Source organism: Mauremys reevesii, linkage group 1, assembly GCF_016161935.1.
Source record: "Mauremys reevesii isolate NIE-2019 linkage group 1, ASM1616193v1, whole genome shotgun sequence".
NCBI lineage: Eukaryota > Metazoa > Chordata > Testudines > Geoemydidae > Mauremys > Mauremys reevesii.
This window is the reverse complement of record NC_052623.1, coordinates 11,394,867-11,419,080: the sequence shown is the minus strand read 5'-3', so window position 1 is coordinate 11,419,080 and position 24,214 is coordinate 11,394,867. Positions and strand designations below refer to the sequence as shown.

At 49.9% G+C, this 24,214-nt stretch overlaps 1 protein-coding gene across 1 annotated transcript; it reads left to right on the top strand.

The window, feature by feature from the left end:
* Window positions 1-14: 14 nt before the first annotated feature.
* Window positions 15-24,012, top strand: RRM1 (ribonucleotide reductase catalytic subunit M1). The gene is made up of 19 exons (XM_039520053.1): window positions 15-167; window positions 1,818-1,906; window positions 5,144-5,321; window positions 6,033-6,133; window positions 6,900-6,959; window positions 9,151-9,190; window positions 9,982-10,144; window positions 10,819-10,960; window positions 11,543-11,626; window positions 13,087-13,248; window positions 13,948-14,027; window positions 14,586-14,787; window positions 16,166-16,315; window positions 17,828-18,049; window positions 18,328-18,404; window positions 19,445-19,580; window positions 20,289-20,384; window positions 22,172-22,360; window positions 22,975-24,012. The coding sequence occupies exons 1-19, from the start codon at window positions 149-151 to the stop codon at window positions 23,161-23,163; spliced, it is 2,379 nt and encodes a 792-aa protein (XP_039375987.1). The 5' UTR covers window positions 15-148; the 3' UTR covers window positions 23,164-24,012.
* Window positions 24,013-24,214: the final 202 nt, after the last annotated feature.

Below are 24,214 nucleotides of genomic sequence, written 5' to 3'. Positions count from 1 at the left end.
CGGACGGGAAGGGGCGGGGCGGGCGGTACGGCGGCGCGACGGGATCAACGGCGCAGTTGGCGGGAGCGGGAAGCGGTAGGTCGCGCCTGGAGCTCAAACACCCACCCGAGAGCGCGAGCGCCTGGCCCAAGCCGCCGCCGCCGCCGCCATGCACGTGATCAAGCGAGGTGAGACCCCGGTGCCCCCCCCCGGCTCCGGGCTCCCCACCCCCCCCGGGGGCTCAACGGGCCCAGCCCCCCCCCCCGGCTCCGGGCTCCCCCCCCCCGGGGGCTCAACAGGCCCAGCCCCGGCTCCGGGCTCCCCACCCCGGGGCCTCAACGGCCCAGGCCCCCGGCTCCGGGCTCCCCGGGGCCTCAACGGGCCCAGCCCCCGGCTCCGGGCTCCCCCGGGGCTCAACGGGCCCAGCCCCCGGCTCCGGGCTCCCCCTCCCGGGGCTCAGCAGGCCCAGCCCCGGCTCCGGGCTCCCCCTCCCGGGGCTCAGCAGGCCCAGCCCCGGCTCCGGGCTCCCCCTCCCGGGGGCTCAGCAGGCCCAGCCCCGGCTCTGGGCTCCCCCTCCCGGGGCTCAACAGGCCCAGCCCCGGCTCCGGGCTCCCCCTCCCGGGGCTCAACAGGCCCAGCCCCGGCTCCGGGCTCCCACCTCCCGGGGCTCAACGGGCCCAGCCCCCGGCTCCGGGCTCCCACCCCCGGGGCTCAACAGGCCCAGGCCCCGGCTCAGGCTCCCGGGGCTCAGCAGGCCCAGCCTCCCCGGCTCTGGGTTCCCCCAGGGGCTCAACAGGCCCAGCCCCGGCTCCGGGCTCCCCGCCCCGGGTCTCCTCAGCAGGCCAGCGCCCTCTCGCCCCCCTCGGCTCTGGGCTCCCCATCCCCCCCGGTGGCTCAGCAGATCTGGGCCCCTCAGGATCTCTGGAGTGCGGAGCCCCCGACCCCAGCAGTGTGACACCCCTAACGCCAGCCCTCCCCAGCCAGTTCCTCTTTCCCCAAGGGGAGACCCCACAAATAGCGCTAGGCACCCTGCCTCTGGAGTGTGGGACCCCCTACACATAATGCCCACCCACCCCCGGCTAACTCCTCTTTCCTGTAGTGTCAAGTATCAAGTAGCCGTGTTAGTCTGGATCTGTAAAAGCAACAAAGAATCCTGTGGCACCTTATAGACTAACTGACGTTTTGCAGCATGAGCTTTCGTGGGTGAATACCCACTTCTTCGGCTGCAAGCTTGCATCCGAAGAAGTGGGTATTCACCCACGAAAGCTCATGCTGCAAAACGTCTGTTAGTCTATAAGGTGCCACAGGATTCTTTGTTGCTTTTCCTGTAGTGGGGGACCCTACAGATGGCACCGAGCCCCGTGGAGTGTGTGCCCCCTAGACGTAACACCGGCCCCCTGGCCAAGCCTGTCTGTTGGCATATGTGAGGACATCTACTCCCTGTGACTCTGGACCTCTACTAATTCCCCTCTCCTTGAGTGGGGCACCCCTCAGGTGGCACCACTGGAGGGGCAGCCCCCCTGGAGACTGGGATCCCTACATCCTGTGACTCTGGGCCCCTAACATCTGGATCCCCACCAATCCCCCTTTCCTTGAATGGAGAACCCCACAAATGACATCAATAATCCCCCTAGGGCTGGGCTCCTCAGCTGCTGCTCACAGAGCTGTGGAGCAGAGCCCTTGGAGTGTTGGGGAGGGCACAGAGATAACTTGGTGGCCATAGATGGTGGTGAGGCCCCACAGACCCCTGCTGCGTGTGGCCGGCTGTGTCATTCATGCTGCTGTATAAAGGCCCATCTCTCTTTCTCTCCTCCTCTCTCTTCCCATACACCTGGTAGATGGGCGCCATGAGCGTGTCATGTTTGACAAGATCACTTCTCGGATCCAGAAGCTCTGCTACGGACTCAATGCTGACTTTGTCGATCCTGTGAGTTGATTTGTATCCTCTCCACCTTCCTCCATGCTACAGTGGTGATCATTGAAAAGCCACCATTTGTAATCCAGGTGCCACCCAGTTATTTCCCTTTCTTAGTGTAAGGCAGTAGTCTCCAACTTTTTCCGGGTGGCGGGCGCTGGACGACGACCCACCGAGGACCGTGGCCGGTGGACAAGCATTCGCTGAAATGCCGCTGAAAAGCAGCGTCACCAAGAGGCATCGCTGCCGAAATGCCGCTGTAGTAACATCATCAATAGGCGTTGCCACTAAAATGCCGCTGAAAATCAGCGGCATTTCGGCGGCGGTGCCTCTTGGTGACGCCACATTTCTGCGGGATTTCGGCAGATGCTTGTCCACCGGCCACTACGCGGGCGCACGTAGATGCCCGGGTGGGCACCATTGGTACCATGGGCACTGCTTTGGGGACACTGGAGTAAGGGGAGATGTTGGCATGTTCCATCACCCCTATGTGTGAACTGTTATCAAATGCTGCTTTTTTAATGGTAACCACTGTGTCCTTTACTTTTTTTTATACACAGTAGAACCTCGAGTTATAAACACATTGGTAATGTTCGTAACTCTCAAATGTTTGTAACTCTGAACTTAGGGTTGTTCTTTCAAAAGTTTACAACTGAATGTTGACTTAATACAGTTTTGAAACTGTACTGTGCAGAAGAAAAATGCTGCTTTCCCTTTATTTTTTAGTAGTTTACGTTTAACACAGGACTGTACTGTATTTGTTTTTTTTTTTTGTCTCTGCTGCTACCTGATTGTATACTTCAGGTTCCAAATGTTGGTGTTCGTAACTCTGAGGTTCTACTATAACTTGATTCTTTCAGAAATTTTTGTTTGGCTTTCTCTCCCTTACAGGTGCAATGTCTGAGACAGAGATTTGTGTTTACCTGTTATAAATTCCTTTTAGTGGATCCCTCAAACATGGTTTGAAGTGATCATGTTCCTGGTGTTAGGAAGCTCCCTGCCATTTCATCTTGAGTATCTTGCTTCTCTTCATTAAAATAGTGTAGCAATCACATGGCTTTTTAAAAAATGTCCTTTTTACAACTCTCTTTATATTTATGTCCATGCCAATCTGAAAGAGAAGTACTAGTTCTCTTTGTTAAAACACAAAAGTTTTCTTCAATCAGAAGTGAATTTCCCTCTCTTAACAGTACCACTGCCCTATTCGTTTGAACAGCCTAGGAGTTGATATTGACCCTGATCCTGCAAGCAGCTCCCCTCAGTAGCCATGCATGGCCCCATTAACATCCATGGGGTTTTTTCATGGACGTGAGAGTCCATCCATGTGGAGTAAGTTGTAGGATTAGGGCCATGGGTCACAAAGGCCCTATCTTTATTTATGTCTGTAAAACACTTAGGATGCTGTCAGTGCATTAGAAATAAGTAGTACTTCTCAGCCATGGATCTCAAAGAGCATTACAAAGAGGCCCGAGAATCATTATACCTGTTTTACAGTTGGGGAAACTGACACATGGAGAGGTGTGTTGTCTTGCTGTCAGAGCAAGGAATCAAATCTAGGTCTCTGGATCCCTAGTACAGCAACCCAGTGACTGGGCTAATAATAACGAAGTTAGTTACTTTTTAGTTTTACTTCTGCTCAAGATAATTAAGTCCCAAGAAGACTGCGAAAAGCTACAAAAGGATCTCAGAACTGGGTGACTTGGCAACAAAATGGCAGATGAAATTCAATGTTGACAAATGCCAAGTAATGCACATTGGAAAACATAATCTCAACTATACATATAAAATAATGGGGCCTAAATTAGCTATTACCACTCAAGAAAAAGATCTTGGAGTCATTGTGGATAGTTCTCTGAAAACATCCATTCAATGTGCAGTGGCATTTAAAAAAAAAAAAAAATCCCAGTGGGTAGATGTGAGAGAATCTCCACTTCTTGCCAAACTGTTTTAGTATTAACTATTTTTAGTTTAAATATAACAAATTACATGCCTGATCAGGCATGTGAAAAGCCAGAATGCTGTTTAGAGTTTGAAAATTCCTGAGCAAGTACAGGTTTGGATGCGGCGTTCCTGCTTTTGTGTTACCACTTCAACAGGACACATTAACATTTAGGAAATGAACTGGATAGAAAACCTTGTGCATGATCAAATGATTCCTGATCAATACCTCATTTTTATATTTCTTGCCCCTTCATTCCCCCAAGATGTCGCTAGACGTTTGTAACTTTACGGCCTGGTGCTTTCCCTCTATCAAGGCAGCTCAGTCCATAAATCACTTTTATCATCTGCTGTTTAAAGTGAAGCACATATTGTAATAACTTTGCTTGCAAACAGAAAATACGATGCTAGGCATTGGGAAAATGAGGTTCTTCTAGACCAGAGGTGGGCAAACTATGGCCCACGGGCCACATCCAGCCCACGGGACATCCTGCCTGGCCCCTGAGATCCTGGCCCAGGAAGCTAGCCCCCAGCCCCTCCCCTGCTGTCCCCTCTCCCTCGCAGCCTCAGCTCACTCGCTCCAGCACAGTGCTCCGGGCAGTGGGGCTGTGAGCTCCTGGGGCAGCGCAGCTGCATAGCCCAGCCTGACCCGGTCTCCATGCTGCGTGGTGGCAGCGGCGTGGCCTGGCTCCAGCCGGGCAGCGCGCTGGTAGCGCCGCCAGCCACTGGTGCTCCAGGCAGCGCGGTAAGGGGGCAGGGAGCAGGGGGCGTTGGATAGAGGGCAGGGGAGTTTGGGGTGGTGATCAGGGGGCGGAGGTGTGGATGGTGGTCGGGGAACGGGGTTGAATAGGGGCAGGAGTCCTGGGGGCAGTCAGGAAGGAGGCAGGGTTGGATGGGGTGGTAGGGGGCAGTCAGGGGCACTGGTGGCAATCAGGGGACAGGGAGAAGGGGTGGTTGGATGGGGCAGAGGTCCCGGGGGCATGGGGGAAGAGTCGGGAATGAGAGGATGGGGTGGCGGGGGTCCGGGGGCGGTCAGGGGACAGGGAGCGGGGGGGTGTGGATGGGGCAGGGGTCCCAGAGGGGCTGTCAGGGAACGGGGCGGTTGGATGCGACAGGAGTCCGGGGGTGGCAGATAGGAGGTGGGGGCCGGGTCACGACCCCCTCCCCTAACCATCCCTCCATACAATTTACGAAACCCGATGCAGCCCTCAGGCCAAAAAGTTTGCCCGCCTCTGTTCTAGACTGTTGCTGTAGAGATGGGTTTGTCCCTGAAACACAGGTAGCTAACCTGCAGAATTCTGATTTCCCCAGGCACAGATCACCATGAAGGTGATTCAGGGTCTGTACAGTGGTGTCACAACTGTGGAACTGGATACACTGGCTGCTGAGACAGCTGCAACCCTCACTACCAAGCACCCTGACTATGCCATCCTAGCAGCAAGGATTGCGGTCTCCAACTTGCACAAAGAAACCAAGAAAGTGTTCAGTGGTGAGTGTGTCCATGGGCACTTGAGTAACAACCTGTCCTCCCTTGTTGAGGAGAGAGCCAGTGGAGAGCTTGGAGCATTAGATGATATGACTATGGTAAACTTGTTCTTAAACAGGAGTGATTAAGTGTTGAACACGTGTATCTGAGATGTTTAGTTCCACCGGCTCGTCACCTGGCTGATGGTGATGCTATCGAATGGCTGGGCACACTGCACATATGCTGAGAAAGTTTGATTATGTAGTATTGCTCACATTATAGAGACGTTTCTGCTGGACCATTTCACTGTTAAAACCTGGATGGCCTCACTGTCTCTCTCTCTCCTCATCCTAAAATAGAAACAGCTGTGTAAGGATGAGAAGAGACTAAATTAAAAAAAGTAAGTTACTTTTAGCCAAGACCCATTTGGTAAACTTTATATGGAGTAGGCTTATTTAACATCTATATGACGACCACTCGACACTTTGTGTTCCTAGAATTTCTTTCATAAAAGCAAATTATTTTATGGCTTCTGAGTAGTAGATATTCCCTGCCATTGGACAGGTAGAAGAACAAACAAACGTGTATTTTTTTGAAGACACTCCATGTGGGCTAGGTTTGTGAGAAGTGCAGTGGTCCAGGCATGTTCAATGTCTGTAATTATAGTTTTCAGACCATGTAAATAAAAGTCTGTGAATGGCTTTTCTTTGACTCTTCTTTCCATTTCCTTTGTAGATGTCATGGAAGATTTGTACAATTATGTAAACCCTCATAATGGCAGACACTCTCCAATGATCGCCAAGGAAACGCTAGACATTGTTTTGGCTAACAAAGATGTATGTAGCACTTCATGGGATCTGATGTTCCTAAGATCCAGCAAACTAAGTTCTGTGATATTATTTTAAACTTCTAAATAAGAAAGTAAACCATGGTGGTTGTAGGACCAAAAAAAAATCGTGCACTGATGTAAATACTAACACAGACAGTGACTTCTCCATTTTGGACAACAACATTTGGAATTCTGACCACTGAAGGATACTTCTAATGCTGTTATTGAAGGACATCTATCCCTGCTCTCATATGGCCCCCAGCACTGTAGGATTAGAGTGTCTGAGGCTCATTTGGTAATTGGACAAAGAGTGGCTCTTAATGTAATAAAATAACAGAATCTCCTCATTTATTTAACAGAACAGTCTTTCAGGAAGGGAGATGAGGGTTGTTATTTGTATCCTTTTAGGTTGCAACCTGAGTGTGATTTTTTTTTTTTTTTTTTGTTCTGAATTTTCCTGTGTGAGGTCTAACTAGAATGCAGGTGTATGGCTGAGCAGGGCCAGAAGCCACGATGTTGCCCTTAGAGGAATTTCATTAATACTTAGCATAGGAGGCCAGCTGTATTTGCCAAGAAGGCCTTGCATATGCTGGTTTTCTGCCTGGTGCCTGTAGCTATGGAGTCATGTTGAGGCCAGAAGCATGAAAATCCGAGGCACTGAACAATAAGAGCACTGTTGTTTTGGTAATGTGAAGCTGTGTGGGTCTGATGTTAGGGTAGATGGTTTCCTCAGTCTAAGTGCTTAACCTGTCTCTGGATTGTTTCATCCCCAGCGCCTGAACTCCGCCATCATCTATGATAGAGACTTCTCCTACAACTACTTTGGCTTTAAGGTAAAGACCAGATTTCATGTGAGAGTGAAGATTTAGGGTTTTTTTTCCAAAGCCTTAACAACATAAGGAAAAAACCTAAATCATTTTAATTGCTGCAGAAAGAGTCTGTAGTAGTGAAGAAAGCTTCCAGAAAACAGTGGCCAAATTGAATGAGTCACGTGCTCCTTCCTCTATGATTTCTCAGCCTTGCTTTGTCTATGGTGCCTGAGGGGTATGCCAGTATTTTCTGAAAGCTTCACTGTGCCATTTTTATCTAGCACAAGTGCTATTTTTGACAGCCTCAAGACATCCATTAATGCACATTAAATCCTTTGAGTGTATAGTTAGTTGGCCCTGGGGCAGGAGGGTGGTGGTGGAAAACTTTGCAGGGGAGCATACTCTTGTGCTGTGGCTAATAAAGCAACCTGTTTTGATTGGGATCATGTGTGATGGGGCTCTCCACAGTCACTCAGCATTGCAGTATATGCTCATGTGTTTAGCCCTCTGCACAGCTTCTGCACCATTGTGGTGGACTTGCATGCTTGACTGCTTTAGTTTGTGTTAGTTGGGGATTAGGAACAGGACACAGGCCCAGCATAAACTGAAACTACTGAAGGGGAAAGCAGGAAGAAAGGGTGAATGTGTATGACAGCCCTGGGCCAGTTGATGCCCAGCACCTCTGTTTGTAATGACTCTGAAGTCTACATGCCAAATAGCTTCTCTCTATAGAAGAAAAGTGGGTGATGTGGAAGCTAAATACTCTGGGAAATTCTGCAGACAACCAGGCCAGTGTGAGGCTGCAGCCTCTTTGACCTGGGTTGATGTATTACAAGGCCAGGGCAAAGGTGCATTCCATTGTAGCATTTGGGGTGTAAGTTCCCTGCAGCAGAGGCATTGGACGCTCCGCCAGATTCTGCTTTGCACATGCTATTCCTCAAGGAGTAACTGAATCCAAACACATCAGGTCTTCATATTCCAGATAAAAGCTTTCCCCCACTGTTCAGACAAGCCACACATCTGTCCCCTGCGTGTCCTCCCATTCATCTCTGTGCATTCTTCCATGCTGTTGCACAGACCCTTCTCCCACAGCCAGTCTGCGTTGCCTCTGTTTTCTCCTCCATATCCACCCTTAAAACACACTTCTTCAGGGAGCTGTTTAGGGTCCAACCCTGTGAGATACCCACTGAAGTCCATAGGAGCTGAGGGTGCTCGGCACTTCATGGGATTGGTCACTTAAACCCTAGCTCTGCCCTCCTTGAAGCTCTAACAAAATCAGCCCCCCAGTTCAGAACTGGGCAGGGGAGATGCCCCCCACCTCCAGCACTGGGATCCCTGTGGCATCCCCCTCCAGCTATGTGGACTTAAGGAAGAGAAACTTCAGGGAGGAGCCAGCCAGAGGCTCAAGCTGATAGAGCAGCGGCATAAGCAGAGACACGGATGATGCCGTCAGTATTTTCTACATTTCTGATTAGACGTTCTGTCCCCTGTGCTGATTGCTCCAGCTCCCTTTTCCATCCTCCCCAGTGTCTTCACCACAGCCTGTCTCCACACCTGCCCCTCTTCACCTTCCTCCTCTTCCTGCACTTGTTTTCCCATTTACTTTATCCCCTCCTCACTAACCTATTTCAGCTCCCCTCCTGTCTCCATCCAGTCTTGTGGAACTAACACGATTGCCACCATTGCACTGTCTACTCTTTGTTATACGCACTTTCCCTACCCTTGTCTATTGGATTGTAAGCTCTGGCGCAGCGACTGTCTACTACGTGTTTCTTCAGTGCCCAGCACAACGAGGCTCTGATCTTGGATAATTAATGATGACAGTATTAGGAAGTGTACTGAGGGAAATAGTACTCTTCCCTCGCCCCCAGTCGCTACCAAAACCATGGATCGAAGGCAAATACTAAACCTCACCATGCATTCACTCCTTTATCTGTACTGTGTCTGCGTAGATTGCGGACTCCGCAGGGCAGGGACCTTGCTGACGTATGACTAGATAGCATCTAGCCCACCTCGGATGCTATATCAGTAATAAAGGTTGAAGAAGAGCAGGGAACTGAGCTTGTATAGGAAACATGGTACTAGGAGAGCCAAGCTGCTTGAGAGTTGTGTTTTTGGTCCCAGAGCTTTGTGCATTAATCGGTACAGCTTTTAAACTGGAATCTGAGCGACTGATAACTGAGATGCCTCTTTTTCTTTATTTTATTTTTTTAAGACTCTAGAGCGCTCCTATCTGCTGAAAATCAATTCAAAAGGTAAGAACGGACTGTTCCTGTTGGATGTATTCTCTGCCAGGGTCTAAATGGGGCTAGGTAGCTTCCTTCACAATTTTCAGTGTCCATTATTTTCCAAGAGGGTACAGCATATTTGTAATTTGCTTGTCCACATCAGAAAGACTTGCTTGTGTGTTCCCCCTTCATCCACAAATGCTCCCTCCCCAAACATCTTTTAGTAAGAAATAAGCATCTCTTTGCCATAGCTGCGGGAAGGCTTGTAATTATTAGTTACAGTGGCGCATTGAGTTTAGTTGGGTGTTTTGTTTTAAATAATGGTTGCATGGGGCACTTCATGCATCCAGCACGTGGTTCCTATTGGCACAGAGACCACTCGTGCACCAGAACACCCAGGGTGTGTTCATCTCCAGCAGGCTGATACCACGTTTTAGGAATTGCGGTGCGAGAAGTCCATTTGCAATTTCACTGTTTGGTGTTTGGGTATTTGTAATAGAGCTGAAGTTGTCATGGCTAGAACGCCATCAATTTCAACTGTTGTCACCGTGTGTCTGAAATTTCATGGGCATCCCTAATAGTGAGAGATCGATTATTTATTTATTTATTTTTATTATAATGTACCTCGAATCCCGAAAATGGTTAGCCTCTGATTCTAACCACATCAGTATAAGTAAGAAATTTGGGGCCTAGAATTCTGACCGTTCAGGCTTCTTCAGTGGCATATTTTAGTCCCTCTTATTAGCACGATCTGCGTCTGTCAAAACTGGCTTTAAATGGAATGCTTATGTTCCTGTTCTCTCCCTCCTGGTGTCTAGTCGCTGAACGCCCCCAACACATGCTGATGAGGGTATCGGTGGGAATCCACAAAAATGAAATTGATGCTGCGATAGAAACCTACAACCTCCTATCTGAGAAGTGGTTTACCCATGCATCTCCCACACTCTTCAATGCTGGCACCAACCGACCTCAGCTGTCCAGGTACCTCAGGATGCCAGGCTTGGCTCAAACTATATGCAGAGGAGAGTGCTGGGCAAGAGGTGGTTTCTGTTTGAATGAAATGTCCTGTGAAACTTTTAAAATGGGCAGCTGCACTTTGGTGACCCTTAATTAAAATTATCTGTAATTTGTCAAATATGGCCCAAAATGTGTGTGTTTTTTTAATATTTAAAGAAAAAATCCACAAAAGCCTAAGCCAATAGAAGTGATTCCATAACTATCTTTTTAATCCCTAAAAAATTGTTTAAACACTCCCTTCTCCTGAAGTGCATTAGAACCTAAAAGTGAAATGAACTAGAAACAAGATTTAATCATGGCTAGTAACTATTCGTTGTCCAAGCTGAGATGCTAAAAACACAAAAATAAATGGTAAGAAATAGATTTGATTTGTAAAATGTTTTAGTCTCTGTGTTACTTAAAGAAATTGGCTTTTAAAAAACCACGATAATTAACCTCAGCTGCGCATGTGAACCTCTTTAAAAAGTGAGAGCTTTACAATGCTCTGCAAATTGCATCATAGTCTTTGCTTCACTTACCTGACCCCTAAAGCGTTAATGATGCCAGAGAACCCCCGGCAGGTTTCTGCATGCCTTCTATGGTATTGTTCGCTCTGATTTTGAATTGTCTGATGTCAGCTCCCCTTTGTTTCCATTCAGCTGTTTCCTGCTGTGTATGAAGGATGACAGCATTGAGGGAATCTATGACACTCTAAAGCACTGTGCGCTGATCTCCAAGTCTGCTGGTGGAATTGGTGTTGCTGTGAGCTGTATCCGAGCCACTGGCAGCTACATTGCTGGGGTAAGTGCGTAAATGGCACACCGTGCTGATTTATACCTTCACGTGTCAGGGAGGTACATCTAACCCGGTAGCTTGCACCTTCTTTTTATGGTATGAAGCCAGGTATCATCATGTTCCTATTACAGTGCTTTGGTTTCAGATTGAGGTACGCTCAGAAAGAAGTCAGTGTTTCATCAGACAATTAGTTTTTAATTTGTAAAGAAGTAAGATATGAGAGCAGATACCTCAGGACTCATAAACTGCTGCATTTCTCCATGTTATGCATGAGCAATAACACCTCTTGCAAGTTTCCAAATAATGCTTTTGAGTATTTTAACGCAAATTTAAAGCAAAGCACATTCGAAATATGGCTTGTATAAACAAATGCTTATTAGAGCCCTTGTTAGCTGACAGTGAGTGCTACTTCCATGTTGTATTTAAAAAATTAGTTCTCTTGTAGCCAGCTTTTATCTGCAGTGGGCAAGAAATGGCTTTCATTGTAAGGGCCTTGATGTTTGCTGTGTCTCACTGGCAGTCTGTCTAAGAGCAGCCTCACAAACCAACCAGCTTCCAGAGGTTGATGGTTTTCATGTGTCTTTGCAGACAAATGGAAATTCCAATGGGCTTGTCCCAATGCTGAGAGTCTACAACAACACCGCCCGCTATGTGGATCAAGGTGGTAATAAGGTATGTCATCTTCCAACCAGGAAGGAAGGTGGTGATGGAAACTCTAATTGAATGTCTTAATAAGCCAGCAGTGGGCTGTGGAAAGATTGACGATCAGCACTGATGAACTGGAGCAATGGCTCTACATGGCATGTACTAAAAAGCAGTATCCTGTTCCCATCGCATGGGTATTTGGTTCTCCCTTCATTACGAACTGCACAGTGCAAGTGTACCTTTCACTGCCTATCCTAGCATTTAAGGCAGGAAGGGCCCACCACTGTATATCCCAGGCCAGCACCCTCACCCAGTGCCCTCACACTAAACCCAACAACCAAAATGAGACCGAAGTATTACAAACCACAGGAGATTCAGCTAGTATGTACCCCAGGCAGAGAGCAGGGGGACTGAGGTGCACCAGTGCATGAGGCCTGTGCCATGGTGGTGAAATGATTAAGTGAGATATACCCAGATATTCCTGGCAGGTGACCCATATCCACACACTGCAGAGGAAGGCAAACCCCCCACAAGGTCACTGCCAGTCTGACTTGTGGGTGAGAGGAATTTCTCCCCATATGGCGATCACTTAGACTCTGAGCATGCGAGCAAGAACCAGCCAGCCGAGCACCTGAGAAAGAGAGAGCATGCTCGGTGCCACCTCAGCCCTGGCCCAACCCGTCCAGCGTCCCATCTCCATCTGTGGCCATCCCTCATGCTTCAGAGGAAGGAGATAAAAAACTCCCCCAGAATACACTGCTGGGGGGAGGGGACATCCCTTTCTCATCCTGCAGGTGGCTAGCTGAAACCCTGTGAGCTTTTTAGGAGCATAATACATAAACGAGAAGCGAGCCCCAGAACTGCTGAGATCTGCCCCACACCATCACAAGCAACCACATCATACAGTTACACTCATAAATTTGTCCAGCTGTCTCAAAACCAATTGTTGTAGCCTCCCAGTAAGAGTTGTGGGGGCAACAAGTTCTGTTTCTGTAAAATACCCACACCAGTAAGCTCAGCCTCTTCCATTCGTTTATAAGTAGTTCCTGGAGTGCCTTACGTTGAAAATTGTCCGGAAAGAGTCCTGCAAAAAATGAAGCACTCCACAAATAACCCAGAAGTCAGTAGAAAGCTTGACCAGGCAAGGAAGTCTTTCACGTGCCCAGCTCTTGTTGAGCACTGGAGTTGAAGACGTTTCAGATGCTTGTTCCTTTTGACTGAAACACCATGTGGCCAGTCCCAGAGAACTCAGTCCCAGGAAGTGAGAGTGAGTGTGACTCAGCACCTGGTGTATCTGCCTTGATGGGACTTCAGAAAGACAAGCTCCTTCTAACAATGGGGGAAATTATCTGGGCCCCAAACCATGTAGGATCTAGTTGTGCACAGATGGTGTCTGTGTTTACACAGCAGCTATGTGATTATCACTCTACTCCCATGTGTTTCCCTTGCGTGTCTGGTTCTGATCTTGGCCGTGTTTTGTCTGACAGAGACCCGGGGCCTTTGCCATCTACCTGGAGCCATGGCACTTGGACATTTTTGAGTTTCTTGACCTGAAGAAGAACACCGGGAAGGAGGAGCAGCGAGCCAGGGACCTCTTCTTTGCCCTCTGGATTCCCGATCTCTTCATGAAACGGGTAGAGACTAACCAGGTGAGGAGATGTGTTGGTGCAGGACAGGGTTGGTTAATGGAGCAATAGCATTATTCCAGAGTCTGCAGCACGACCCTGAGATGGAATTTGAGATGTGCTGTCTCTTCCTACCAGCAAAAGAACTACCTAAAACAGTTGCTGCAGAGCAGCTTACCTATGCAGATAATCTACAGAGCGCTTTGGGTGAACTGCAGGGCACTGATTATACCACATCACGTGCGTCTTTGCTCGGCCTCAGAGCACTGTTCACTCACCCTCTTGTTCTCAGATTAATTTTTGACCTCTGGAAATTTCTTTTAATGCTGAAAAGCTGCAGTAAGTGAAACATAGAACTTTCCTCAATAAACAACCCCCCTTGTGCCTGTGCACATATGCTTAAAAGTGGATTCTGTTTTGAGGAGTAAGCAGTCATTACGGGCTGAATATTGTCCTTCAAGCGGAGGCTTAGGTTTATCTAAAATCAGTTACCTGAATAGTTTTAACTCCTGCTAGTTTGCATAACCCTTCCCCTTCCCTGAAATTGCAGGGTTAGCCTCATGTTTCGGGAGGTGGGGAAATTAATTTGTTCATCGTTTTCGCATCAGTACTGTGCATGGGTCAGGAGGTGTTCACTGGGTACCCCGGGATAGCAGACTTCCATTCTGTTGATGGAGATGGGATATCTAAGGATCTTCTCTATCTTTTTCCTCTCCTTCATAGGACTGGTCCTTGATGTGTCCAAATGAGTGTCCTGGCCTAGATGAAGTTTGGGGAGAGGAGTTTGAGAAACTGTATGAGAGGTATGAAGAATGGACAGAATTCAGAGCAGAGCTGGCTGTTTACATCTCCCATTCACTGAGTTTCCATCCCTCTTTATATGGGTGGCTGTGTCTGTATCTGGGAATTTGGAGCCCAGTGCTGTCCTACCATGTCCCTGAGAGTTCTGTTCATGGGGTTATTAATAAGGATGGTGAGAGGGGATGTCTCCTTCTCCAACATTGAAATTCTGCCCAACATGGGGACAAGCCTGAACGATGATCTCCGTTTAATAAAGACAAACAGGGAGAAATCTCAGTAAGGGGATTGGTGGCTTCAGGTTGGACTAGCCTCATTTGTTGCCTGCCATGCAGGAGAGAGTGCATTGATCAGTTTCATGCCCCTTGTGAGTGGGAGCAGACCCAGCATCCTGTCCCTAAGTCATCTGACTGGCCAGTTCAGATCTGGCTTGGACCACAAATAAAAGGATCTGGCTGCCCAGTGAAGTGTCACTGTACTAGACACTCCCCCCACCCCCTTCACTGGCTCTTTGTTGAGCCCAGGGAAAGAAGCATTAAAGGAGTGTTTGCTTTGTCTTGCAGTTACGAGAAGCAGGGCCGTGTCCGCAAGGTGGTGAAGGCCCAGCAGCTCTGGTATGCCATCATAGAGTCTCAGACCGAGACCGGGACCCCTTACATGCTGTACAAGGACTCTTGTAATAGGAAAAGCAACCAGCAGAACCTGGGAACCATCAAGTGCAGCAACCTGTGCACAGAAGTAGTGGAGTACACCAGCAAAGACGAGGTGGGTAGGGACGTGGGATTTACTCCAGCGCCGATGGGGGAGCTGTGCCCGTGCCAGGCTCGGACATTCAGATACAAATCTATTTTCAAATGAGGGGAAGCTTTGTCTTGGGGTTCTTCCGTTTGACCTGTTTTTTCCCCTATCCTTGGAGTTCTGGGAATCATGGCCAAGGGATCTTCAAGACAGTCAGTTAGGGAAACTGCATGGCATGTTGAATTTAGGAAGCCATTGTGTGTGTCTACGGCTTTTCCATAGGCTGTTCATGTTTTCCTATAAGAAGTGGGTATAAGGGCTCAGTGGGGGAAGTGCTCTGCTCCATTTGCACCTGCCCATGGCTGCTATAAGGGTGGGTGGGGCTCGTCGTCACTATGGGGGGCTGGGGCTTATATTGGTGCTCTGGTGAAGCCTGTGCATCCTCTTTTCTATGGGGTCAAGAGGGAATCCTTGAAACCTCCGGAGTCCTGGGAGTAAAGTGGGGCCCTGAACAGGATGCTGCATAACTGAGACCTACACAACCAGCTGTCTGCTTTCTGTTCCTTGACTGGGGGGCAGCTGCTCTGGGCACTGGAGGAGCAGAGTCCCTAGTGAAGCAGAGGAAGAATGAGGAAAGGAACCAGTGCTTGGCCCAGTTTTGGGCATAGCCAGTGTAATGCCACGCCCCCAGTGGGTCGTCAGCAGTGGTGGTCTAACCTGAGACCACTAGGTCTAAAAGCAGGCGCCTCTGCTGCCTGAACTAAAGGAGACAGCTCAGTTAGCTCAAACGCTCTAGCCCATTACACAGCCACTGTGTAAGCACGGGTTACGCTAGGAATTGTTGGTTTGATCCTTCTGGGGCTGGCGGGATTGTATAAAAAATGAGCAAGGAGAGGCTGCCTGCATATCCCTGACCTAGCAGGACAGTTGGTGCTGGGATCAGCCACTCTAATGTTGTGGCAGAGCAAGGTGATAGAGGAAATGGTTGGGGATCAGGGCCTGGAAGGCAAGGAGAGGCAAGACCGTCAGCAGATAAAGTGAGCAGAACTCCCATAGTGCTGAGGGATATCAGCAAACCTACAGGGATTGCTCCACTTTCTTCTGAGGTGCCTGGTACTGGCCACTATCACAATAGGGCTAGATGAGCTTGAGATCTGATCCATTACAGCATTCTCTATGTTCCTACAGAGGCCAGGGGTCTTCAGGCAATCTACATACTTGCCACTCTTGGGCTATGGGATACATAGGATGAGGCAGATGTTCTACCATCTCTGCCGGTTGCACTGACCTGTTAGTTTCATCTCCCTGTGTCCATTTCCTCTGGGTAGAGAACATGCTCCGGGGGCTGGGACTCTCTTGTATTGCCTAATGTTGGCTGATGCTTCTGCTCCTGCTTTTGTTCCAGGTTGCAGTTTGTAACTTGGCCTCCATAGCCCTGAACATGTACGTCACGTCGGAGCACACTTATGACTTCAACAAGCTGGCTGAGGTCACCAAAGTCATAGTCCGAAACTTGAACAAAATAATTGACATCAACTTCTACCCTGTGCCAGAGGTATGGGGGAAGGTGCAGCTGGGCTGGAGTGGGGGTGGAAAGGGCCATGCGAACAGTCTGGGAACAAGGGAGTTGCTGTTTTACAGCTGGCTGGATTAAGGTTGAAGCAAAATTCATCCTGCTATTGCATGCTATAAAATTGTCTGGAGTTCTGAATCTGGCTAGTAAGTGTTTTCTGCAAATAGAACTGTGGTAATGAAACACCCATCTACCCTGCTGCAGCAATAGTCCCTCATCGGTAGCCTGGCTCAGCACCCTGAAGCTTGGCAAATTCCAGATGTGATGGAGGCTTAGTTGGAGGAGTAGATCCTCCCCTACGAATGCTTTGCATGACTTACAATAGGACATAGGCAGTCCCTTCCCTGAAGAGCTTACAGAGTAAGGAAGACAGGCATGGTAGAAAGAGTGCGCCAGGAAGGCTGAAGGAAGTCGTACGAGGTGTTTGGTTTTATTTATTGCTGACTGTTTCTGTGGGCTTCACAGACGTACCTCTCAGGAGGTGGAGGGGGGTTGAGCTTAGTGCAGAGGAATTGGGAGGGCATTCCCTGCATAGGGCAGTGTGGAGACGGTTGAGGGAGAGTGAGACTGGCCTCCTTGGTCGGTGGAGCGGAGGTGAAAGCAGGTCAGTACGCCGTAACGGACCAGCTTCCGCAGGCAGCAATTTAAAGGGCTTGGGGCTCCCAGCAGTGGCTGGAGCCCCGGGCCCTTTAAATTGCTGCCAGAACCCCGCTGCCGGAGCCCCAGGGTAGCGCAAGCGATTTAAAGGGCCCGGGGCTCTGCTGCAGTAGCGGCGGACGGATACCCAGGGCCTTTAAATGGCCCTGAGCCCTGGGGCTCCCAGCCTCTCCCCAGATGGTAGTTCTCGCAGTGATTTAAAGGGCCCGGGGCTCCCAGCCACCACTACTGCAGCCGGAGCCTGGGCCCTTTAAATCTCGATTTAAAGGGCCTGGGACTCCAAAGGCCTTGCCTCTTCTGGTTGAGGCCACGCCCCCTGCTCAGTTCTCTGGTCTACTGGTAAGTCTGTTAACTTACTTTCACCCCTGGGGTGGGGCAGTAAGAGACCATGGCCAAGATCCAGGCTGGAGTGGAGTTTTGCAGGTTTTGAAGGAGAGAACAAGGGCCACGCTTCTCAAAAGTGACTGGTGATTTTTGGGTGTCCAGCATGAGACTCCTAAGAAGGACCTGATTTTCAGGAAGTGCTGAGCACCCACCCTCAGAGCACCAGACTCCTTTAACGGGCCTCAAGTTGGGCACCCAAAGTCACTTGTCTCTCTTGGAAGACATGGCCCTTGTCCTCCCCTTCAAGGCCCTATGTAACATCAGGTGGCAAAGAACTAGTAGAGGGAATGAAAGAGAGGCTGCTCTGGCCGGACTGATGGACAAGGAAGGGAAAAGTGAGAGGCTGTTTTGTGTGGACTGAAGGGGATGGTGGCCGCAGGAGTGAGTGGATGTGTTGTCAGGGTCATGTGGTTCTGATTTCTACCTTATATTGTCCTCCCCACTCAAACACAGGCTGAGCTCTCCAACAGACGCCATCGTCCCATCGGCATTGGAGTGCAAGGTCTGGCGGATGCATTCATCCTGATGAGATACCCCTTTGAAAGCCCCGAGGCCCAGTTGTTGAACCAGCAGATCTTCGAGACCATTTATTACGGTGCTTTGGAATCCAGCTGTGAACTCGCCAAAGAGCTTGGCCCGTACGAAACTTACGAAGGCTGCCCTGTCAGCAAAGGCGTAAGTGACAGTGTCAGGTCTCCAATAGAGTAGAGCTAGTATGAGGGCACTTAAAGTAATCACTAGGCTAGCTGTTCACTATCCACTAGTGAAAATGGTGGTGTGGGGGTCTGCAAAATTCCAGTAACACATCTTCACTGTCTGACGCTGAGCGTTGAGTATTGAAGTGACTTTTTTGTTTGATTGATTTTACACGGTGGTCTTCAAAACACAGATGAATTGCTGCCCCTACCCCAAAGAGCCGCTGTCTAACTCAGCCCACGCCTCTGTTCTTTTAGATCCTACAGTATGACATGTGGAACGTCACCCCTACTGACCTGTGGGACTGGAAGGCTTTAAAGCAGAAGATTGCCAAGTGAGTAAATGCCCCAACGAGTATTGCTCAGTCTGTGTTAGATGCAAACATCCTTTGATGATGGTAGAGATTACTGTTTTAATTGCCTGAAATGTGCTGGTTTCTTTTGAAAAAGATTGTGTAGAAATGGCACAAGCTTACTCAACAGATCAGCTTTTAGTGACAAGTGTTTTACTGTCTCCTATTCCCGCTAGCTCTGGAGATTCCGTGCAACAGAGACTGAGCGAGCTGGGCTTTTCTGGTTCATGCATTTCCAATAGACTTGTTTGTTCAGTTCCAGTGGATTACAGGTCACTGCATTTGCATAGGTGTGAGGTGGAAAGAACCCGATCTGGCTCTAGGAGCAGAGGCTGGGTTTGCAGGCTGACAGGGGAAACAAACCATCTAAGCTGAGCACCTCGGATCCAGGAATCATGGAGAGGCAAATGTGAATCCTCGTGATGCTTTAAGATTCACTTGAAGGGGGTTTAACTTTCAGGTTTCCCTCAGCAAATCTTTCCCACTGTTACTTTGAAAGGTGAGATATGTTTGCCCAACTTGGCTGTCAGGATGCTATTTCCTTTTACCTGGAGGGGCTCCTGATCATCTTGGAAGCAAGTTTTTTGGGAAAATCCTCTGCACGTCCACTGGGGGGAAGAGGATGTATTTTCACGCAGTGCTTGTTTGTCAGTCCACCTTAATCTCTTCCCCATAACTGAGCCATTTGTGAAGCTCTGGTGAGGAGGAGGATCGCTGTGGTGGAGTTACACTTCCACGTCACCCAGACTGCAGAGTGCTTGTCGGTGAACGCTGAGTCTGTGTGAGGTGTTTCAGGTCAGGCTGTTGAGATGTGGCGGTGAGGAGTCAGGGGGCCTAAGTGGGGTTAGAAAGGGCACTGCTGGATTTGCTTGCCCTTTCTGTTTTACAACATGGTTCCTGGCGCCGAGTTCAGACTATGCTTAGGGTTGTGCTTTCCGGTGGGATTCATCTCGCAGGTGCTGGTGTCGTTCTCTGGTTGGCTGAAACTTTAACCTCTGATTGTCCTTGCCTCCCTGCATTAGATACGGTGTTAGAAACAGCCTGCTCCTTTCTCCAATGCCAACTGCTTCTACTGCTCAGATCTTGGGCAACAATGAGTCCATTGAACCCTACACCAGTAACATCTACACGCGCAGGGTCCTCTCGGGCGAGTTTCAGGTAAGGAGGCCGGGGCAAATGTGGTAAATGGCTTTTAAACATGCAGGCTTTTGACAGCCAGCAATGTTCACTAAGACAGAAGCAGCACATTGTATTAGTCAATTTATTGACCCCGTATGTCCCTCTCCCGTGCAAAAACATGCCAAGGAAGATAAATGACTAAGTCAGAATGTTCATACAGCGCCACAGTGTGTAACTTGACTGCCCTGGGATATGCTAAAGGGGCCTTAATTTCAAATTCAAGAAATGCTGGTTCTGCTAGAGAAGGTCCCTGTGGGACCTCAGTGTTGCCTGCAGGATTGATTGCCGAGGCGGGGAGACGCCTAGGCCTTAGGGAAAGTTCAGAGGCCACAGGGCTCATCACGGAAGTGTCAGGGGGAAAGGTTTCTGCATGTAAAGCGTTTACTAAAGTGTATCGACAGGAGGTGTAATTAAGGTACAAATGCTAGGGGACTGGTCACACTGCAGGAAAGGGAGGAGCTAAATGAAGGGAGAGATTTAGGGATAGATAAGGGGAAAATCTGACACAGGGGCTAGCTCCTTAGAATGTAAGATTGGGTTCTGGGGCTATTTGGGGACCTGCCTGCACCATGTAGGTGGGGGTGTCCCCTACAGGGGGAGTTATTCCTGCCATAAGGCAGGCGATGGGCTCTGTGAGCACAGAGCTCTTCCCTTCCCTGTACATCTAACGGGCTCCGCTCTCTACAGATTGCTAATCCGCACTTGTTGAAAGATCTGACGGAGAGAGGCTTGTGGAACGAGGAGATGAAAAACCAAATCATCGCCCACAGTGGCTCTGTGCAGGTATGTGAGAGGAGCTGGGATGAATGTGGTTGTGAAGGCAGCAGGTCAGGCGTTCCCAGGAGCTGGCACGGGTGCGTGAGGAGGAGGGCGGGACCTGCCACACATGCTCAGTGTGTGTTTCACGCTGCTCCGCCTTTGCAGCGTCGCTGTGGAAGGCAGAGCTGGGATGTTGCATGCTGGCTCTGACAAAGCAGAGAGCCTCTGAGAAGCATTCGAAGAGTTTTCTGACCACAGGGGTAACTTGCCATTTCTGAAGTTTTCTGGAATGTGTGCAAGGGGGCCTCCACTGGTTACATGTGTTCCTACCAATTAGTAGAACAGGCACTAGGTGGATGAGTTGTTCCCTCTAAGCCAGGGGTTCTCAACCTTTTTCTCTCTGAGGCCCCCCTTGACATGCTATAAACATTCCAGGGCCTAGCAGGGCCGGGGTACCTTGGGGTAGGGGCCTTGGCATCGTGTGACTTCTATTTCTGGGGGGCAGGGGCCAGTGGGGCTTGAGCCACCTCTGCATGGCGGGGTCCAGGGAGGGAGTGCCACTTCGACCCCCGACTCACCTCAGCAGGCCATCCGCCATCCGCCTGACTGGGCTGGGGGTGGGGTGCGCAACCAAAAATTATAACTCAAAGTTGGGGGGCTTAGCTCAAGAAGTTTGAAAACAGCTTAGGGTGCAGGGAGCAGGTATCTAGGGGCTGTGTGCAGACAGGGTAGCTCAACGTTCAGGGAGAGAGTAGCTGGGGCTGTGTTCTCACAGGGGTGTGCTGTGGTGCAGGGAGAAGGGTATTAGGGGCTGTGTGCTGGGAGGACTCTCCTGTGGTCCCTGTTCCTGGATGGGTCTGTCAGCCACAGAGCCGGGGATCCCCACCCAGGGTGCTCTTACTGGCTGCCTCTTCGGGAGCAAAGGGGACTGGGAGCTGAGGAGCAGCTTCAACCTGGGGCACCAGCAGCAGAGAAGGGAACGCTGCTGCTGCCTGCCCCATGGCACCAGCCAGAGCAGCAGCTGCCCCATGGCACCAGCCAGAGCAGCTGCTGCCCGGCTCCGGCTTCCCACCTGCGACCTGGCCAGGGAGTGGGGAGAGGAGATTTTTGAGGGGGGGGGAAGCTGCCCCTGGGACCTCTGTGCTCTTGCGCTGCAGTTCGGGGGTGGGCAATGCCCTCCAGGTCCCCAACTCTGCTCATGAACTGACGGCTTCTGCCCCACAGGGAGCACCAGGGCTCTGAGATTCAGCCCCGCACCTCCAGGCTTCCACCCCGCGGGGGTGGGGGGCGCTGGGGATCGAGGCTTCAGCCCTGTGCCTCCTGGCTTCAGCCTCACGGGAGGTGCCGGAGATCGGGACTTCAGCCACGGGGGCCCGCGGACCCCTGGTTGAGAACCGCTGCTCTAAGCTGTCCCAGAGAATGGTAGTCTGCTTAGCTGTGTGTGTAAAAGGGGGAAACTTCAGAGCAACCAATAGACCGAAACCAAGAACCTGCTGTGGAGATGTTGGCACCCAGACATGGAAAGCAAAGGAGTCTCTATGGGCTCAGTAAATTGTGCCCTTGAAACATGCTGAGGGTGAATATCCTGCTAATAAAACCCTTTCCCTTTGCCCTGAGTTGGGAGGGTAACAGCTCCCTTTCTTGTCCTGATTGGTTCTTGCCTTGGAGACCTGGTTGAAAAGGGCCTTCTCCATTAAAGTGTTGCAGTGCGGTTTGGTTTTAGCCAGAGTAGCTTGTTACGGGTTGCCATTATGTGGCCATTAAGGTGGTCATTGGGAATGCTGCCTAGTAACCAGTCCTCTTCCTTTCAGAACATCCCGGAGATTCCAGATGACTTGAAGCAGCTCTATAAGACGGTCTGGGAAATCTCCCAGAAGACCATCCTCAAAATGGCAGCTGACAGAGGCGCTTTCATTGATCAGAGCCAGTCCCTGAACATCCATATTGCAGAGCCCAACTACGGCAAACTCACCAGCATGCACTTCTTTGGGTGGAAGCAGGTATGTGGGAGGGGGAGCCTGCTCGCTAGTTGATAGCGTTTGGATTGACGCATTCGGTCACTAAAAGTTGGCTCATGTGGTTCTTAGAAATAAGTCTGTTTCCCTTTCATTGCCATTAGCAATATCTCTCCGCTGCTGCGGCCTGGTCTATACGAAAAACCTAGTTACGTCACGCGGGGTGTGAAAACCCCTCACCCCTGAGCCCTGTAGATAAGTCAGCCTAGCCCCTGGTAGGTAGTACTAGGTCAACAAAGGAATTCTTCTTTCAGCCTAGCTACTGCCTCTTGGGGAGGGGGAGTCCCTACGCCGACAGGAGAGCCCCTCCCATCGGTATAGGTAGTGTCTACATTGGCGCAGCTGGAGTGTTTCAAGAGTAGACAAGCCCTGAGGACGAATGACTAGGTGGTTTGGGTGCTCCCAGCATTATTCCTATCTATGGATCCTAGCATGGTAGCTATAGATTGTTAGCTAATACTGTGGGGTGGTTACGTCCTATTGGGGGGCCATTAACGAAAGCAGCTGCTTGGCTTATGGGAAGTGTCTCTCAGTAGCCAGAACTCAGCCTGAGCTCCAGCATGGTATGATTCCCTGACTCACGTGCTTTCACCCTGCAGGGTCTGAAGACAGGCATGTACTACCTGAGGACAAAACCAGCGGCCAAGCCCATCCAGTTCACCCTGAACAAGGAGAAGCTCAAAGAGAGAGAGAAGGTGTCCAGGGAAGAGGAGGAGAAGGAGAGGAACAAAGCAGCCATGGTGTGTTCGCTGGAGAACAGAGATGACTGCCTGATGTGTGGCTCCTAACACACCTGCCCTTTGGTGCCAGCACAGCTGCTCCATCTGGCTTCATCTCTTCTAGAGTAGATAGGTCTAGTTTTACTTCAGTACATAGGGTCTTGCTGGGACTGTGATGGGGGGTGGTCAGGGAGTAGTGTACAGTGCTTTCCCCATCCCGGGGTTGAGGCCTGTACACACACACACACATATCACGCAAAAGACGTTTATATGTATCCCTTTTGCAGCTGAGCTTCCTGGAAACTAAGTGCTTTTGTATAGTCTTGCATTATCCACTGTAGATAGAATTTTCCTAAACGTAGACAGGTAACAGGCATTAGCATTTTTCCTTAAGGATGAGTTCTGTGCACTTCAGACAGTTGTCCTCATTTTACTACTGTGCTTATGTGGCTCCTGATGAATGAATTTCCTTTGCCACAGTAACGTGGCAGTGAGGAAAACCTCCCTGTGCTCTGTCTGTTGTGGCCAGGGGCGTGTTGTGTTAAGCTGAGGAGTTCGGCTCACACCTGCTTGAGCGACCCCTCATAAGGAGCTTCTGGTTCTCCCCAGGTGCTGGGGGGCAGACTGGCTATGTGTATGTGTCACATGCACGCTTCTTCGCCATCCGGCCGGGGGCGGGCAGAGCATTGCACTGCAGAGGGGTTCCCTTTTTTCCTGTTACCAGGAAACGGAAAAGCTGTTGCAGCACACTTGTCTGTACCAAAAAACCTGGGTGCTGGTCAGCTTCTGAGTAACCAGCATAAGTGTCCTGCTCTGAGAGAGCCCTGCTGAATTGCACATTCTGTCTCCTTTCAAGAGCCAAATCCATCTGGCTGGGCTAATTGTTTGATGGTTCTAAAATAAATGTTTTTACCTTTCTGTGTTCTTAACTTCCGTTACTAAGGCAGCCAGGACTTTGTGGCCTAGTTTTTGAATATTTATTGAATTTCCATATCATGCCTACTAACTCAGCTCTTTGAACTAGCTGAAGACAATAATAAAGTCTAAATGTTGAGGGCATGTACAATATCTCAGTACTATAGTAGAGTTGTAGACCTGCTGGTCACAGGATATTATGGCC